The sequence below is a fragment of the Balaenoptera ricei genome, chromosome 14 (genome assembly GCF_028023285.1).
Source record: "Balaenoptera ricei isolate mBalRic1 chromosome 14, mBalRic1.hap2, whole genome shotgun sequence".
NCBI classification, from domain to species: Eukaryota; Metazoa; Chordata; class Mammalia; order Artiodactyla; family Balaenopteridae; genus Balaenoptera; species Balaenoptera ricei.
In genome coordinates this window covers 57,931,239-57,949,769 of record NC_082652.1, presented here as the reverse complement: position 1 = coordinate 57,949,769, position 18,531 = coordinate 57,931,239, and the positions used below count along the sequence as shown (strand labels likewise).

At 37.4% G+C, this 18,531-nt stretch overlaps 1 protein-coding gene across 7 annotated transcripts in view; it reads right to left on the bottom strand.

Annotated features, from left to right (window-relative positions):
* PIK3C3 (phosphatidylinositol 3-kinase catalytic subunit type 3) overlaps positions 1–18,531 on the bottom strand; it is a 167,927-nt gene that overhangs the window by 135,215 nt on the left and 14,181 nt on the right. For all 7 annotated transcript variants that reach the window (XR_009497258.1, XR_009497257.1, XM_059894393.1 and 4 more), the window contains one exon: positions 17,435–17,564. Coding sequence is in view for 5 of the 7 variants with exons in the window: in XM_059894393.1 (XP_059750376.1) it covers positions 17,435–17,564 (130 nt within the window). In the remaining 2 variants the exon portion in view is untranslated. The remainder of the gene's footprint in view (positions 1–17,434; positions 17,565–18,531) is intronic.

Genomic DNA, 18,531 nt, shown 5'->3' with positions numbered 1-18,531 from the left:
TCAATACATAAGGTAAATGCTAACAGCCATAAAAGGGGAAATTGACAGTAACACAATCATAGTAAGGGACTTTAACACCCCACTTTCACCAATGGACAGATCATCCAAAATGAAAATAAATAAGGAAACACAAGCTTTAAATGATACATTAAACAAGATGGTCTTAAATGATATTTATAGGGCATTCCATCTAAAAACAACAGAATACACTCTCTTCTCAAGTGTTCATGGAACATTCTCCAGGATAGATCATATCTTTGGTCACAAATCAAGCCTTGGTAAATTTAAGAAAATTGAAATCGTATCAGGTATCTTTTCCAACCACAACACTATGAGACTAGATATCAATTACAGGAAAAAAATCTGTAAAAAATACAAGGACATGGAGGTTAAACAATACACTATTTAATAACCAAGATATCACTGAAGAAATCAAAGAGAAAATCAAAAAATACCTAGAAACAAATGACAATGAAAACACGACAACCCAAAACCTATGGGATGCAGCAAAAGCAGTTCTAAGAGGGAAGTTTATAGCCATACAATCCTAACTTAAGAAACAAGAAACATCTCAAATAAACAACCTAACCTTACACCTAAAGCAATTAGAGAAAGAAGAACAAAAAACTACCAAAGTTAGCAGAAGGAAAGAAATCATAAAGATCAGATAAGAAATAAGTGAAAAAGAAATGAAGGAAACAATAGCAAAGATCAATAAAGCTAAAAGCTGGTTCTTTGAGAAGATAAACAAAATGGATAAACCAATAGCCAGACACATCAAGAAAAAAAGGGAGATGACCAAAACAATAGAATTAGAAATGAAAAAGGAAAAGTAACAACTGACACTGCAGAAATATAAAGGATCAAGAGAGATTACTACAAGGAACTATATGTCAATAAAATGGACAAGCTGGAAGAAATGGAAAAATTCTTAGAAATGCACAACCTTCCAAGACTGAACCAGGAAGAAAGAGAAAATATAAACAGACCAATCACAGGCACTGAAATTGAAACTGTGATTAAAAATCTTCCAACAAACAAAGGCCCAGGACCAGACAGCTTCACAGGCGAATTCTATCAAACATTTAGAGAAGAGCTAACACTTATCCTTCTCAAACCCTTCCAAAATATAGCAGAGGGAGGAACACTCCCAAACTCATTCTACGAGGCCACCATCACCCTGATACCAAAACCAGACAAAGATGTCACAAAAGCAAGAAAACTACTGGCCAATATCACTGATGAACACAGATGCAAAAACCCTCAACAAAATACTAGCAAATAGAATCCAACAGCACATTAAAAGGATCATACACCGTGATCAAGTGGGATTTATTCCAGGAATGCAAGGATTGTTCAATATACACAAATCAATCAATGTGATACACCATATTAACAAATTGAAGAATAAAAACCATATGATCATCTTAATAGATGAAGAAAAAGGTTTTGACAATATTCAACACTCATTTATGATAACAACCCTCCAGAAAGTAGGCATAGAGGGAACTTGCCTCATCATAATAAAGGCCATATATGACAAAACCATAGCCAACATTGTCCTCAATGGTGAAAAACTGAAACCATTTGCACTAGGATCAGAAAGAAGACACGGTTGCCCACTCTCACCACTATTATTCAACATAGTTTTGGAAGTCCTAGCCACGGCAATCAGAGAAGAAAAAGAAATAAAAGGAATCCAAATCAGAAAAGAAGAAGTAAAGCTGTCACTGCTTGCAGATGACAAGATACTATACACAGAGAATCCTAAAGATGTTACCAGAAAACTACTAGAGCTAATCAAAGAATTTGGTAAAGTAGCAGGATACAAAATTAATGCACAGAATTCTCTTGCATTCCTATACACTAATGATGAAAAATCTGAAAGTGAAATTAAGGAAACACTCCCATTTACCACTGCAACAAAAAGAATAAAATACCTAGGAATAAACCTACCTAAGGAGACAAAAGACCTGTATGCAGAAAACTATAAGACACTGATGATAGAAATTAAAGATGATACAAACAGATGGAGAGATATACCATATACCGTGTTCTCGGATTGGAAGAATCAACATTGTGAAAATGACTATACTACCCAAAGCAATCTACAGATTCAATGCAATCCCTATCAAACTACCAACGGCATTATTCACAGAACTAGAACAAAAAATCTCACAATTTGTATGGAAATACAAAAGACCCCGAATAGCCAAAGCAATCTTGAGAAAGAAAAACGGAGCTGGAGGAATCAGGCTCCCTGACTTCAGACTGTACTACAAAGCTACAGTAATCAAGACAGTATGGTACTGGCACAAAAACAGAAAGATAGATCAGCAGAACAGGATAGAAAGCCCAGAGATAAACCCATGCACATATGGTCATCTTATTTTTGATAAAGGAGGCAAAAATATACAATGGAGAAAAGACAGCCTCTTCAATAAGTGGTGTCAGGAAAACTGGACACTTACATGTAAAAGAATGAAATTAGAACACTCCCTAACACCATACACAAAAATAAACTCAAAATGTATTAAAGACCTAAATGTAAGGCCAGACACTATAAAACTCTTAGAGGAAAACATAGGCAGAACACTTTATGACATAAATCAAAGCAAGATCCTTTTGACCCACTTCCTAAAGAAATGGAAATAAAAACAAAAATAAACAAATGGAACCTAATGAAACTTAAACGCTTTTTCACAGCAAAGGAAACCATAAACAAGACCAAAAGACAACCCTCTGAATAGGAGAAAATATATGCAAATGAAGCAACTGACAAAGGATTAATCTTCAAAATTTACAAGTAGCTCATGCAGCTCAATATCAAAAAAAACAAACAATCCAATCCAAAAATGGGCAAGAGACCTTAATAGACATTTCTCCAAAGAAGATATATAGATTGCCAACAAACACATGAAAGAATGCTCAACATCATTAATCATTAGAGAAATGCAAATCGAAACTACAATGAGATATCACCTCACACAGGTCAGAATGGCCATCATCAAAAAATCTACAAACAATAAATGCTGGAGAGGGTGTGGAGAAAAGGGAACCCTCTTGCACTGTTGGTGGGAGTGTAGATTGATACAGCCACTATGGAGAACAGTATGGAGGTTCCTTAAAAAACTAAAAATAGAGCTGCCATATGACCCAGCAATTCCACTACTGGGCATATACCCTGAGAAAACCATAATTCAAAAAGAGTCATGTACCACAGTGTTCATTGCAGCTCTTTTTACAATAGCCAGGACATGGAAGCAACCTAAGTGTCCATCGACAGATAAATGGATAAAGAAGATGTGGCACATATATACAATGGAATATTACTCAGCCATAAAATGAAACAAAATTGAGTTATTTGTAGTGAGGTGGATGGACCTAGAGTCTGTCATACAGAATGAAGTAATTCAGAAAGAGAAAAACAAATACCATATGCTAACACATATATATGGAATCTAAAAAAAAAAAAAGGTCATGAAGAACCTATGGGCAGGACAGGAATAAAGATGCAGACCTACTAGAGAATGGACTTGAGGACACAGGGAGGTGGAAGGATAAGCTGGGACAAAGTGAGAGAGTGGCATGTACATATATACACTACCAAATGTAAAACAGATAGCTAGTGGGAAGCAGCTGCATAGTACAGGGAGATCAGCTCGGTGCTTTGTGACCACCTAGAGGGTTGGGATAGGGAGGGAGGGAGAGAGGGAGACGCAAGAGGGAAGAGATATGGGGATATATGTATATGTATATATATAGCTGATTCACTTTGTTATAAAGCAGAAACTAACACACCATTGTAAAACAATTATACTCCAATAAAGATGTTAAATAAATAAATAAATAAATAAAAGGGAGACTAAAAAAAAAATACTGTGTATTACAAGTCCAATCATTACACTTGTTAGAATTAAATGAAAGCAAATAAGATCAAGTAACAACAGCTAACATTTATTAGTGCTCAGTACTGTCCCACAATATGTTAAAAACTAAATATTTTATCTCATTTATATTTAGTCTTCACAGTAACTCAAAAAAGTAGATATAACCCTTATTCCTATTTAAAGATGAGGAATTCACAGCTTAGTAAAGGTTAAGTAGCTAATCTGAGATCACAAGTAAACAAGAGACACAACTGGAATCTGAATGAAAAATGGTCTCCAAAGCCATGATTTTAATCACATCTCCATTTTTAGTTCTTGATCCATGTAAAGGGTTTTAGAGCTATTAAAGCACTTTATACATGTGAGGAGATTATTATAGTTATTAACATTATTCCTCATAATGGCACTAGTAATAATGACAGCTTCAACCTAGTAACATAATTCTTAAATCTCCAGCATTTAGAAGTGTGTCTTCAACATAGCAAGTGATGATGGTGGAGATAGAGGACTTTTCCACATACTTAAAATAAAAATCTCAGTGAGCTCCTCTAAATTAATACCTCAAAACAAGTACCCATTCAATGCAGTGCATTCAATGTAAACTATTGTCTTTCAAGGGCAAATATTTCGGCAGGTCAAACAGTACAATAAAATAATTTAAAATAAATAGCCTCAATCCCATTTCACAAAATTATGTAACCAGAAGACTTCTTGTTATCTTAATCTCAATTGTAAAGGATTATTTTGTGATCATGATAATTTGTCAATGTTTATTCAAAACATACAGTGTAGCCAGCATAATCAAGTAATCCTGCAACTAGAAAGACAATGTCATGAGAGAAAGAGGAAGAGTCCTTTTAAGATTTCCCCATACTGAGAGAAATATCTCATAAAACTCTGTAGCTCCTTCAGGCTCCTTCATGGCTCACTAAGAAATTAATAACTCCTGAAGACTAATTTAATTTCCAAACTGCCTTAAAAAATGGTGTCCTGGATAGCAGACACAAGTATTATGGTTCCCAAAAAGGTAATATGGTTACTCACCCATTACAAATTAGTAAATTGGTACTCTAGACCAGGGCTGCTCAATAGAACAGCAATAATGGGAATACTCCACATCTGCATTGTCTACTAGGTAGCCGCTAGCCACATGTGGCTATTCAGCACTTGAAATGTGATTATGGTAACACAGCAACTGAATTTTAAATTTAATTTAATTTTGATTAACTTAAATTGTCACATGTGAATTGTGGCTATTATCTTAGACAGTACAGTTCTAAATTAAAAATAACCCCTTGAATTGACTGGCATGAACCTATTCTCAAGATACTAATTTGTCCTGGATGAACTAAAAAAAATCCAGTTCCTATTGTTATAAACCTGAGTCTGGACCCTGGACCCAGAATGACCCCATGTAGGCACTCTGAGGGTCAGCCTGAAACATCACCACATCTTACCACAACTTCCCTGTAGCAATGCTCACCTATACACTCTGCCTAACATTCCCCACCCCATCTGCATCTCACAGACCACAACACATTTTTCAAATAGTCATTGCTTTCTCTTTGCCTCCTCTTAATCAAATTGACAGAAACAAAAGCACATTCCAAAGGCATCAAGAAGAGCTGCTAAAATGAAAAGGAGAGAGTGGGGAAGCATGCTTTTGCACTAACCTTTCATGTCTAAAGACATGGATTCAAATATAAATCAAACACTAAAGCTTGGTAGTCACATCCAAAACCCCAGGTGGATATGTGTCCTAGTCATAAAACTCTTACAATACGACAAGCTGAAAAATGGAGCAGATGGGAACAATGGGCAAATTTGCTCAATTAAGGCCCACAATCATTAAAAGGCCGGCCATGGACAATCAAAGAGTAATAAATGCCCAAGAGGTATGGGCTTTGATTATTTTCACAAATCAATTCAAACAGAAAGTTACTATGTTAGTAAAAAATTAATTAGGGAAATTTAGAGATGGGAAAGAGAAGATAATGAGGAAGATGGGGGAAAGAGTATATTTCAATATATTAATTTTCTTTCTGTTCCCTACTAAGTCTAAGAAATGCAAGTCATAAAAAATAAGAACTAAACTGAAGACTATTCAGTTTTTTTAAAAATTCATTTACTTACTTTATTTTATTTTTGGCTATGTTGGGTCTTCGTTGCTTCCGCGGGCTTTCTCTAGTTGCGGTGAGCGGGGGCTACTCTTCGTTGCAGTGAGCGGGCTTCTCATTGCAGTGGCTTCTCTTGCTGCGGAGCACAGGCTCTAGGCGCGCAGGCTTCAGTAGTCGTGGCTCGTGGGCTCTAGAGCGCAGGCTCAGTAGTTGTGGCGCATGGGCTTATTAGTTGCTCCGCACCATGTAGGATCTTCCAGGACCAGGGCTCGAACCCATGTTCCCTGCATTGGCAGGTGGATTCTTAACCACTGCACCACCAGGGAAGTCCCAAGACTATTCAGTTTTGTTTCCTTTTCTCACACTCAATTTTTCCTCAAAGGAAAACTAGGCATGTCCACAAAATGATGTAAAATCATTAGAGGTTAATTCCACTAAAACTATTCTCAAAGGATTTGACTTTTTAAAAAATGTTAAACCTAGAAATCAGTCTTTTAAAATTCAGTTATTCATATTGCACTTATAATTTAACTTTCAGTTCTATCAGTAAGTCAGAATAAGAATATTTAGTACAGCTTGAGTTTGAGGTTCTTTGCTTAATAATTATCAAACACTGTCTCTTTATAGGCCATTTAAATAGCTCATCTTCATTTCACAGTCCTCTTGTCCTATTATCCCCAAGCAGCCAGTACTAAAGCAGTTCTTTAACTGAATAAACTCTCTTAAATTGCAGTTTGAAAATCATCACTATGCTATTTATTTTGGCTCATGGTTACAATTCATGGTAACTATGCTTTGCTATTATTAAGATTAATATACACTTTTTTACTCTTAAGCCACCTTTCTCAACAATTAGAAACAGAGTAAATTCACTGGAAAAATCAAAGTACAACAAGAAAGAAACCATTCAGTTCTTACCACTTAAACCCCATCTATTTGAATACTCATTTCTTTTCTTAAAATGATAGTGTGAGAAAATGAAGTATCTGTTCCTTTCATATGAAAATGGAAACAATAGCATAGACATTTTTTGCCAGGTTTTTAAAGAACCAAAAACAATTTCAAAATATTGTAATACTGTACCAAAGACAATTTCGAAAAGTTTTGAGGAAGAGAATGACAATCTAACTCGACAAACTTTTCAATGTGGAACCAGAAAAATGAGAGGAGGAGAGAAGGAGGGAGAAAGAGAGCTACTGTGGCATAATTTTAAGGGACAAACAAATACCAAAGTATAATTTTAAATTCAGAGTATACCAAGTATCAAAGTATACTCTCTCTGGTAAGTTTAGAAGTTAAGACCACAACAAATATCAAAGTATACTTTTTCTGGTATAAGGCAAGGGAAATACTAAGGAAGCCAGTCTGAAAAATTTAAGTAAAGAAGCAGGCACTAACCAAAAAAGAAAAACAACAAAAACAAAATCTAAGAGCACAGCCATATCATTCACATTAGGCAGGTCCTGAACGATGCTTTACTCTAGGCATATGTATTACAGATGAAAAGGAATGGCATGAACAACGATTCCACAATTGCCAACTGATGACTGCATGTTGTTTCTCTATTAAGGTGGTAACTATAAAATCCAGGTAAATAAAAAATCCCAATTATTTACTATTTCAGTACTTTTAGAATCATAGAATATAAATAGCTACATGGGACCCCAAATATCATCCATTCTAAACTTCTGATTTTACAGGCTTAGAAATTATTTTCCCAGAGCTGGCAGGATGGCCAAATCTCTGCCTCATACTACAATGTTCTTCCCACTGAAAAGTGCTTCCAAATGCCCAAGCTTCCAATTTCATCAAACCAAAGTATCATTTATAAAACACATTCATCTTCAATAGCAGCAGGGATATAACAGTTCTGAAACTTCAAACAGCATGACCAACTGCTGTACAGAAAAGAATGAAACATATTAGCCCAAGTGCCAAAAAATTAAAAAAATGCTTCCTTCAAAAGGAGAGCAGTTCCTTCAAAAATGCTACAAACATGATGCCTTTTTCCCCTTAAGAAGAGTAATTATTGGTTTTAATGGTTTCCATTTAGTCTCTGGGGAACATGAGTTAAACACTAATGCAAGCTGTCACAGCACAGCAACCTCCGAAGGCTCCACTCCACTCAGAAGTAAGAAATAGAATTCTATTAGGGAAAAAGAACTTTGAAAGGAGCTCATCTCCGATTTGCATAAGAAAGACTTATTCTCATTAATTTTTATCCCCATTTTAAAGATTTAGAAACAAATGCATAAATACTCACTTAAAAACTATTAGCCACCCTCGGTAATAGTCAGCATATAAATTTTAATACCTATCTCTTGAAAAAGTAGGATCCTACTTGCCATCCTCTCCAATATAAAGAATTTAGACTGTTGATGATTGCTACCGATTAACAAAACTGTTAAGAAGGCTTCTTCCCAATACCACATTTAGCTCTGCATATGCTTACTCATCATTTTGAGAGCTGCAAATGTACAATGATAATCAAAAGAATAAATACGAACCCAAACAACTCTTTAAGGAGTTACAGTTGCAACCATAAAAAAGCTGATAATTATCAAGTCACACCTTTTTCTCCTACTATAAAATTCAAAAGATAAAAATGAGAAATGTATACTATAACATTGTGCTACATTAAAAAGTCCATTTCAAATTCCAGTGCTGCATTTACTGCTCTTTGAAAAATGTCAATCAGTTGTTACAAAAATTATTTCTGAACTCTGCATCAAAAATAAATGGGAGGGCTTCCCTGGTGGCGCAGTGGTTGAGAGTCTGCCTGCTAATGTAGGGCACACGGGTTCGAGCCCTGGTCTGGGAAGATCCCACATGCCACGGAGCAGCTGGGCCCGTGAGCCACAACTACTGAGCCTGCGCGTCTGGAGCCTGTGCCCCGCGACGGGAGGGGCCGCGATAGTGAAAGGCCCGCGCACCGCGATGAAGAGCGGTCCCTGCACCGCGATGAAGAGTGGCCCCCACTTGCCTCAACTAGAGAAAGCCCTCGCATGAACCGAAGACCCAACACAGCCAAAAATAAAATAAAATAAATAAATAAAGTAGCTATAAAAAAAAAAGAAAAGTGCTTTAAAAAAAAAAAAAAAAAAAAACAAACTTCTTAAAAAAAAAAAAAAAAAAAAGTCCATTTCAAATTCCAGTGCTGCATTTACTGCTCTTTGAAAAATGTCAATCAGTTGTTACAAAAATTATTTCTGAACTCTGCATCAAAAATAAATGGGAGGGCTTCCCTGGTGGCGCAGTGGTTGAGAGTCTGCCTGCTAATGTAGGGCACACGGGTTCGAGCCCTGGTCTGGGAGGATCCCACATGCTGCGGAGCAGCTGGGCCCGTGAGCCACAATTACTGAGCCTGTGCGTCTGGAGCCTGTTCTCCGCAACAAGAGAGGCCGCGATGGTGAGAGGCCCGCGCACCGCGATGAAGAGGGGCCCCCACTTGCCGCAAATAGAGAAAGCCCTCGCACAGAAACAAAGACCCAACACAGCCATAAATAAATAAATTAATTTAAAAAAAAAAAAAGTGGGACTCCTGATATTCATCCCACTTTAAAATAAATAAATAAATAAATGGGAAAAAATTAGGAACATGTGAATAGAAGCGTATATAATTTGTTTAATATAAGAGAACCTAAGTGGATGAATTGTGCAACTATATAGCTTTATATTTCTTGACTCTGACCATTCTCCCTCAAATTCAGAATTTCATTATTATACGAATTATAACATTCATTCTCGGAGACCTTCAAGATGGCAGAGGAGTAAGACGTGGAGATCACCTTCCTCCCCACAAATACATCAGAAATACATCTACATGTGGAACATCTCCTACAAAACACCTACTGAACGCTGGCAGAAGACCTCAGACTTTCCAAAAGGCAAGAAACTCCCCACGTACTTGGGTAGGGCGAAAGAAAAAACAGAGAGAAAAGAATAGGGACAGGACCTGCACCTCTGGGAAGGAGCTGTGAAGGAGGAAAAGTTTCTACACACTAGGAAGCTCCTTCACTGGCGGAGATGGGGGGTGGCGGGGGGGAAGCTTCGGAGCCACGGAGGAGAGCGCAGCAACAGGGGTGCAGAGGGCAAAGCAGAGAGATTCCCGCACAGAGGATCAGTGCCGACCAGCACTCACCAGCCTGAGAGGCTTGTCTGCTCACCTGCCTGGACGGTTGGGGGCTGGGAGCTGAGGCTCGAGCTTCGGAGGTCAGATCCCAGGGAGAGGACTGGGGTTGGCTGCGTGAACACAGCCTGAAGGGAGCTAGTGCACCACAGCTAGACGAGAGGGAGTCCGGGAAAAAGTCTGGAACTGCCTAAGAGGCAAGAGACTACTGTTTTGCGGTGCACAAGGATAGGGGATTCAGAGCACTGCCTAAATGAGCTCCAGAGATAGACGCCAGCCGCAGCTATCAGCGTGGACAACAGAGACGGGAATGAGACGCTACGGCTGCTGCTGCAGCCACCAAGAATACTGTGTGCAAGCACAGGTCACTATCCACACCTGCACTCCCAGGAGCCTGCGCAGGCCGCCACTGCCAGGGTCCCGTGATCCAGGGACAACTTCCATGGAAGAATACATGGCACGTCTCAGGCTGTTGCAACGTCACCCCTGCCTCTGCCGCTGCAGGCTAGCCCCGCATTCTGTACCCCTCCCTCCCCCCAGGCCTGAGTGAGACAGAGCCCCCTAATCAGCTGCTCCTTTAACCTCGTCCTGTCTGAGTGAAGAACAGATGCCCTCAGGCGACCTACATGCAGAGGCAGGGCCAAATCCAAAGCTGAACCCAAGGAGCTGTGAGAACAAAGAAAAGAAAGGGAAATTTCTCCCAGCAGCCTCAGGAACAGTGGATTAAATCTACACAATCACCTTGATGTACCCTGCATCTCTGGAATACCTGAAGAGACAATGAATCATCCCAAAATTGAGGCGGTGGACTTTGGGAGCAACTGTAGACTTGGGGTTTGCTTTCTGCATCTAATTTGTTTCTGGTTTTAGTATTTAGAGTTTATTATCATTGGTAGATTTGTTTATTGACTTGGTTGCTCTCTTCCTTTTTTTACTTTAATATATAGATCTATATATCTTTTTCCTTTTTCGCCTTTTGTGAGTGTGAATGTGTATGTTTCTTTGTGTGATTTTTGTCTGAATAACTTTGCTTTTACCATTTGTCCTAAGGTTGTTTCTGACTGGTTTTTTTTCTTTTTTTTTAATTACTTTAAAATTTTTTTAATTTTAATAATTTTTAAAATTTTTTTATTTTAATAACTTTATTTTATTTTTTTCTTTCTTTCTTTTTTTTCTCCCTTTTCTTCTAAACCATGTGGCTGACAGGGTCTTGGTGCTCCGGTCGGGTGTCAGACCTGTGCCTCTGAGGTGGGAGAGCCGAGTTCAGGACATTGGTCCACCAGAGACTTCCCGGCTCCAGGTAATGTCAAACAGCGAAAGCTCTCCCAGAGATCTCCATCTCAACGCTAAGACCCAGCTCCACTCAATGACCAGCAAGCTACAGTGCTGGACACCCTATGCCAAACAACTAGCAAGACAGGAACACAACCGCACCCATCAGGAGAGAGGCTGCCTAAAATCACAGTAAGGTCACAGGCAACCCAAAACACACCACCGGACACAGTCCTGCCAACCAGAAAGACAAGATTCAGCCTCACCCAACAGAACATGGGCACCAGTCCCCTCCATCAGGAAGCATACATAATCCACTGAAACAACCTTAGCCACTGGGGGCAGACACTAAAAACAACGGGAACTAAGAACCTGCAGCCTGCGAAAGAAGACTCCAAACACAGTAAGTTAAGCAAACTGAGAAGACAGAGAAACACACAGCAGATGAAGGAGCAAGGTAAAAACCCATCAGACCAAATAAATGAAGAGGAAATAGGCAGTCTATCTGCAAAAGAATTCAGAATAATGATAGTAAAGACGATCCAAAATCTTGGAAATACAATGCAGAACCAACAAGAAAGTTTTAACAAGGAACCAGAAGAACTAAAGAGCAAACAAACAATGATGAACAACACAATACATGAAATTAAAAATTCTCTAGAAGGAATCAACAGCAGAATAACTGAGGCAGAAGAATGGATAAGTGACCTGGAAGATAAAATAGTAGAAATAACTACTGCAGAGCAGAATAAAGAAGAAAGATTGAAAAGAGTTGAGGACAGTCTCAGAGACCTCTGGGACAACATTAAACGCAGCAGTATTCGAAATATAGGGGTCCCAGAAGAAAAAGAGGAAAAAAAAGGGACTGAGAAAATATTTGAAGAGATTATAGTGGAAAACTTCCCTAATATGGGAAAGGAAATAGTCAATCAAGTCCAGGAAGCACAGAGAGTCCCATAAAGGATAAATCCAAGGAGAAACATGCCAAGACACATATTAATCAAACTATCAAAAATTAAATACAAAGAAAAAATATTAAAAGCAGCAAGGAAAAAACAACAAATAACATACAAGGTAATCTCCATAAGGTGAAAAGCTGATCTTCCAGCAGAAACTCTGCAAGCCAGAGGGAGTGGCAGGACATATTTAAAGTGATGAAATGAAAAAACCTACAACCAAGCAAGGATCTCATTCAGCTTCGATGGAGACATTAAAACATTCACAGACAAGCAAAAGCTAAATGAATTCAGCACCACCAAACCAGCTTTACAACAAATGCTAAAGGAACTTCTCTAGGCAGGAAACACAAGAGAAGGAAAAGACCTACAATAACAAACCCAAAACAATTAAGAAAATGGTAATAGGAACATACATATTGATAATTACCTTAAATGTAAATGGATTAAATGCTCCAACCAAAAGACACAGACTATCTGAATGGACACAAAAACAAGACCCGTACATATGTTGTCTACAAGAGACCCATTTCAGATCCAGGGACACATACAGACTGAAAGTGAGGGGATGGAAAAAGATATTCCAAGCAAATGGAAATCAAAAGAAAGCTGGAGTAGCAAGTCTCATATCAGACAAAATAGACTTTATAATAAAGACTAGCACAAGAGACAAAGAAGGACACTACATGATGATCAAGGGATCCATCCAAGACGAAGATATCACAATTGTAAATATTTATGCACCCAACATAGGAGCACCTCAATACATAAGGTAAATGCTAATAGCCATAAAAGGGGAAATTGACAGTAACACAATCATAGTAGGGGACTTTAACACCCCACTTTCACCAATGGACAGATCATCCAAAATGAAAATAAATAAGGAAACACAAGCTTTAAATGATACATTAAACAAGATGGACTTAATTGACATTTATAGGACATTCCATCCAAAAACAACAGAATACACTCTCTTCTCAAGTGCTCATGGAACATTCTCCAGGATAGATCATATCTTAGGTCACAAATCAAGCCTTGGTAAATTTAAGAAAATTGAAATCGTATCAAGTATCTTTTCCGAACACAACGCTATGAGACTAGATATCAATTAAAGGAAAAAAAATGTAAAAATACAAACACATGGAGGCTAAACAATATGCTACTAAATAACCAAGAGATAACTGAGGAAATCAAAAGATACTTAGAAACAAATGACTGAAAACACGATGGCCCAAAACCTATGGGATGCAGCAAAAGCAGTTTTAAGAAGGAAGTTTATAGCAATACAATGCTACCTCAAGAAGCAAGAAAAACCTCAAACAACCTAATCTTACAACTAAAGCAATTAGACAAAGAAGAATAAAAAACCCCAAAGTTAGCAGAAGGAAAGAAACCATAAAGATCAGATCAGAAATAAATGAAAAAGAAATGAAGAAAACAATAAAAAAGATGAATAAAATTAAAAGCTGGTTCTTGGAGAAGATAAACAAGATTGATTAACCATTAGACAGACTTATCAAGAATAAAAGGAGAAGACTCAAATCAACAGAATTAGAAATGAAAAAGAGAAGTAACAACTGACACTGCAGAAACACAAAGGATCAAGGGAGATTACTACAAGCCACTATATGCCAATAAAATGGACAACCTGGAAGAAATGGACAAATTCTTGGAAATGCACAACCAGCTGAGACTGAACCAGGAAGAAAGAGAAAATATAAACAGACCAAACACAAGCACTGAAATTGAAACTGTGATTAACAATCTTCCAACAAACAAAGGCCCAGGACCAGATGGCTTCACAGGTGAATTCTATCAAACATTTAGAGAAGAACTAACACCTATACTTCTCAAACTCTTCCAAAATATAGCAGAGGGAGGAACACTCTCAAACTCATTCTGTGAGGCCACCATCACCCTGATACCAACACCAGACAAAGATATCACAAAAAAAGAAAAGTATAGACCATATCACTGATGACCATCGATGCAAAAATCTTCAATAAAATACGAGCAAACAGAATCCAAAGGCACATTAAAGGGATCATACACCATGACCAAGTGGGGTTTATCCCAGGGATGCAAGGATTCTTCAATACATGCAAATCAATGTGATACACCACATTAACAACCTGAAGGATAAAAAACATATGATAATCTCAATAGATGCAGAAAAAGCTTTCAACTAAATTCAACACGCATTTATGACAAAAACTCTCCAGAAAGTAGGCATAGAAGAAACTTACCTCAAGATAATAAAGACCATATATGACAAACCCACAGCGAACATCGTTCTCAATGGTGAAAAACTGAAACCATTTCCTCTAAAATCCTGAACAAGACAAGGATGCCCACTCTCACCACTAATATTCAACATAGTTTTGGAAACTTTAGCCACAGCAATCAGAGAAGAAAAAGAAATAAAAGGAATGCAAATCGGAAAAGAAGAAGTAAAGCTGCCACTGTTTGCAGATGACATGATACTATACATAGAGAATCCTAAAGATGCTACCAGAAAACTACTAGAGCTAATCACTGAATTTGGTAAAGTAGCAGACTACAAAATTAATGCACAGAAATCTCTTGTATTCCTACACACTAATGATGAAAAATCAGAAAGCGAAAATAAGGAAACACTCCCATTTACTATTTCAACAAAAAGAATAAAATACCTAGGAATAAACTTACCTAAGGAGACAAAAGACCAGTATGCAGAAAACTATAAGACACTGATGAAAGAAATTAAAGATGATACAAACAGATGGAAAGGTATACCATGTTCTTGGATTGGAAGAATCAACATTGTGAAAATGACTATACTACCCAAAGCAATCTACAGATTCAATGCAATACCTATCAAACTGCCAATGGCATTTTTCACAGAACTAGAACAAAAAATTTCACAATTTGTGTTGAAAAACAAAAGACCCTGAATAGCCAAAGCAATCTTGAGAAAGAAAAACAGAGCTGGAGGATTCAGGCTCCGTGACTTCAGACTATACTACGAAGCTACAGTAATCAAGACAGTATTGTAGTGGCACAAAAACAGAAATATAGATCAATGGAGCAGGATAGAAAGCCCAGAGATAAACCCACGCACATATGGTCACCTTATTTTTGATAAAGGAGGCAAAAATATACAATGGAGAAAAGACAGCCTCTTCAATAAGTGGTGTCGGGAAAACTGGACACTTACATGTAAAAGAATGAAATTAGAACACTCCCTAACACCATACACAAAAATAAACTCAAAATGTATTAAAGACCTAAATGTAAGGCCAGACACTATAAAACTCTTAGAGGAAAACATAGGCAGAACACTCTATGACATAAATCACAGCAAGATCCTTTCTGACCCACCTCCTAAAGAAATAGAGATAAAAACAAAAATAAACAAATGGGACCTAATGAAACTTCAAAGTTTTTGCACAGCAAAGGAAAACATAAACAAGACGAAAAGACAACCCTCAGAATGGGAGAAAATATTTGCAAACAAATCAATGGACAAAGGATTAATCTCCAAAATATATAAACAGCTCATGCAGCTCAATATCAAAAAAACAAACAACCCAATCCAAAAATGGGCAGAAGACCTAAATAGACATTTCTCCAAAGAAGATATACAGACTGACAACAAACACATGAAAGGATGCTCAACATCACTAATCATCAGAGAAATGCAATCAAAACTATAATGAGGTATCACCTCACACCAGTCAGAATGGCCATCATCAAGAAATCTACAAACAATAAATGCTGGAGAGGGTGTGGAGAAAAGGGAACCCTCTTGCACTGTCGGTGGGAATGTAAACTGATACAGCCACTATGGAGAACAGTATGGAGGTTCCTTAGAAAACTAAAAACAGAACTACCATATGACCCAGCAATCCCACTACTGGGCATATACCCTGAGAAAACCATAATTCAAAAAGAGTCATGTTCCACAATGGTCATTGCAGCACTATTTACAATAGCCAGGATATGGAACCTAAGTGTCCATTGACAGATGAATGGATAAAGAAGATGTGACACATATATACAATGGAATATTACTCAGCCATAAAAGGAAATGAAATTGAGTTATTTGTAGTGAAGTGGATGGACCTAGAGTCTGTCCTACAGAGTGAAGTAAGTCAGAAAGAAAAAAACAAATACCGTATGCTAACACATATACATGGAATCTAAAACAAAAAAGTTGTAAAGTGCTTGGCATTCAAACTTTCTCCAGACGTAATAGAGTCATCCATAACTAATAAGATCACAAAGGAAAATTACATGTAGAAATTAAAAGAAAGTCTCTTAACAAAAGTATTGTAAAAGGATCTTTAAACAGTATCTAACATAGTACTTTTTGAACAGATATTCACAACATAAAGTTACACTGTTGTGATTTAAGAATAGAATTGAACTTAGAAATACAAACATTAAATGAAAACACTTCATTAACACAATTTTGAAAGAAAGAGGTAATAACTCAGTCAATTTACAAAAAGGTGGGGTGGAGTGAGGGTAATTTAGACGAGCTAATATAAGAAATTTTCACTTTCAAACAATGTAAGAATCTCTAGCATGTAATAACACTTGCATCTTTAAGACAATGTTACCAAAAATGTAGGTGGTCATCTTGAAGGTATCACCAAAAGCTCTATATTTTCAAATCTGTTGGAATTACAGACACAAAAGGCCACGTATTATATGATTCTCTTTATATGAAATGTCCAGAATTGGAATATCTACAGAGATAGAAAATAGATGAGTGGTTGCCAGGGGCTGGAGGAAGGAGGGAATGGGGAATGACTGCTAATGTGTACATGGTTATATTTTTGATAAAAATGGTCTAAAAGTAAACAGTGGTGATGATCGCACAACTTTGTGAATTCACTAAAACACCATTAAACTGTACACTTTCCAAGGGTGAACTTTATGGTGTGTGAATTATACTTCAATAAAACTATTATTAAAAGATTAAGTTTAAATTAAAAAGTAATCTGACAGAATTCATAATGTCAATTTATGCTACAACAGATATCATTCAGAGCCTTCCACCTGTTCCAATAGCTTCTTTTTTACCTTGGCAAGGCGGCTCATCTGATCTTCTGAGAGAGTACTGCTTGTTCTGCCAGGAGTTTTTGTGGGCTCTGATCCATCTGCTTCCACGTTAGGCCAGACTTTCAAGTCATGCATCCCTTGGCGAAACATGCTAGGCAAAAAGAGAATGTTCAGGACAGAATTAAATTAATGTAGTACATTATGGGAAATTTTAGATTCGTAAACAGAGAGAATTCTACCAAGGAAATACATGTCTCTCTTGCCAAGCTTTAAGCCTCCAGTGGGCTGTAAAGCAATTAACCAAGCAACTAAAATCCATGTAACACTGTTTTTCACGTGCCATTCTTTTCTCCTCCAAGCAGTTAGAACTATTACAGAGATTCTAAAGTTAAACTGGAAACAGAGAAGCATCAGTAATGGACCACATGCACTTCATCACTTCAGTGGAGATCTTAGAAACAGAAACCAAATTTCTACCCAGTGAAAGAATGTCACATTTACAATGACTGAAACCAAAATTAAAATAATTATATAACTTTCTACTTTAAGTGACAATTCAGCATAGTAGACAGCGGAGTTGAACTGCCGGGCTTTGGATCCCAGCTGTGCCATCTATTACCTACAAGACTTTGGGTAAGTTACTTAACTTCTCTGTGCCTCAGTTTCCTCATCTATAAAATGAGATTATAAAGAGTAACTGTATCTCACAGGGTTGTTAGAAAAATTAAATAAGCCAGTACAAGTAAAAAGTACTTAGAATAGCGTCTGCCACATAATAAGTATTTGAAAAATGTTAGCTATTATTTTCCTTTTCACTGGGTACAGGCTTATTTTTCACCCATCTTCTTTTCCATAAGAAAGATGTCTAAAAGGGAATACAACAGTGGATTCAGTAAGAAAAAATACCCATGTCTACAAATCAGAAATTTAACATATCGTTGGAATTCAGCCTGAGCTGGATGATCCTGCTTTAAAGCAAAAGACTGCATGACCTCTGATTGTCATGCTTCTGCTTCTTTCAAAAAGCTACCATGGGGCTTCCATGGTGGCGCAGTGGTTGAGAATCTGCCTGCCAATGCATGGGACACATGTTTGAGCCCTGGTCTGGGAAGATCCCA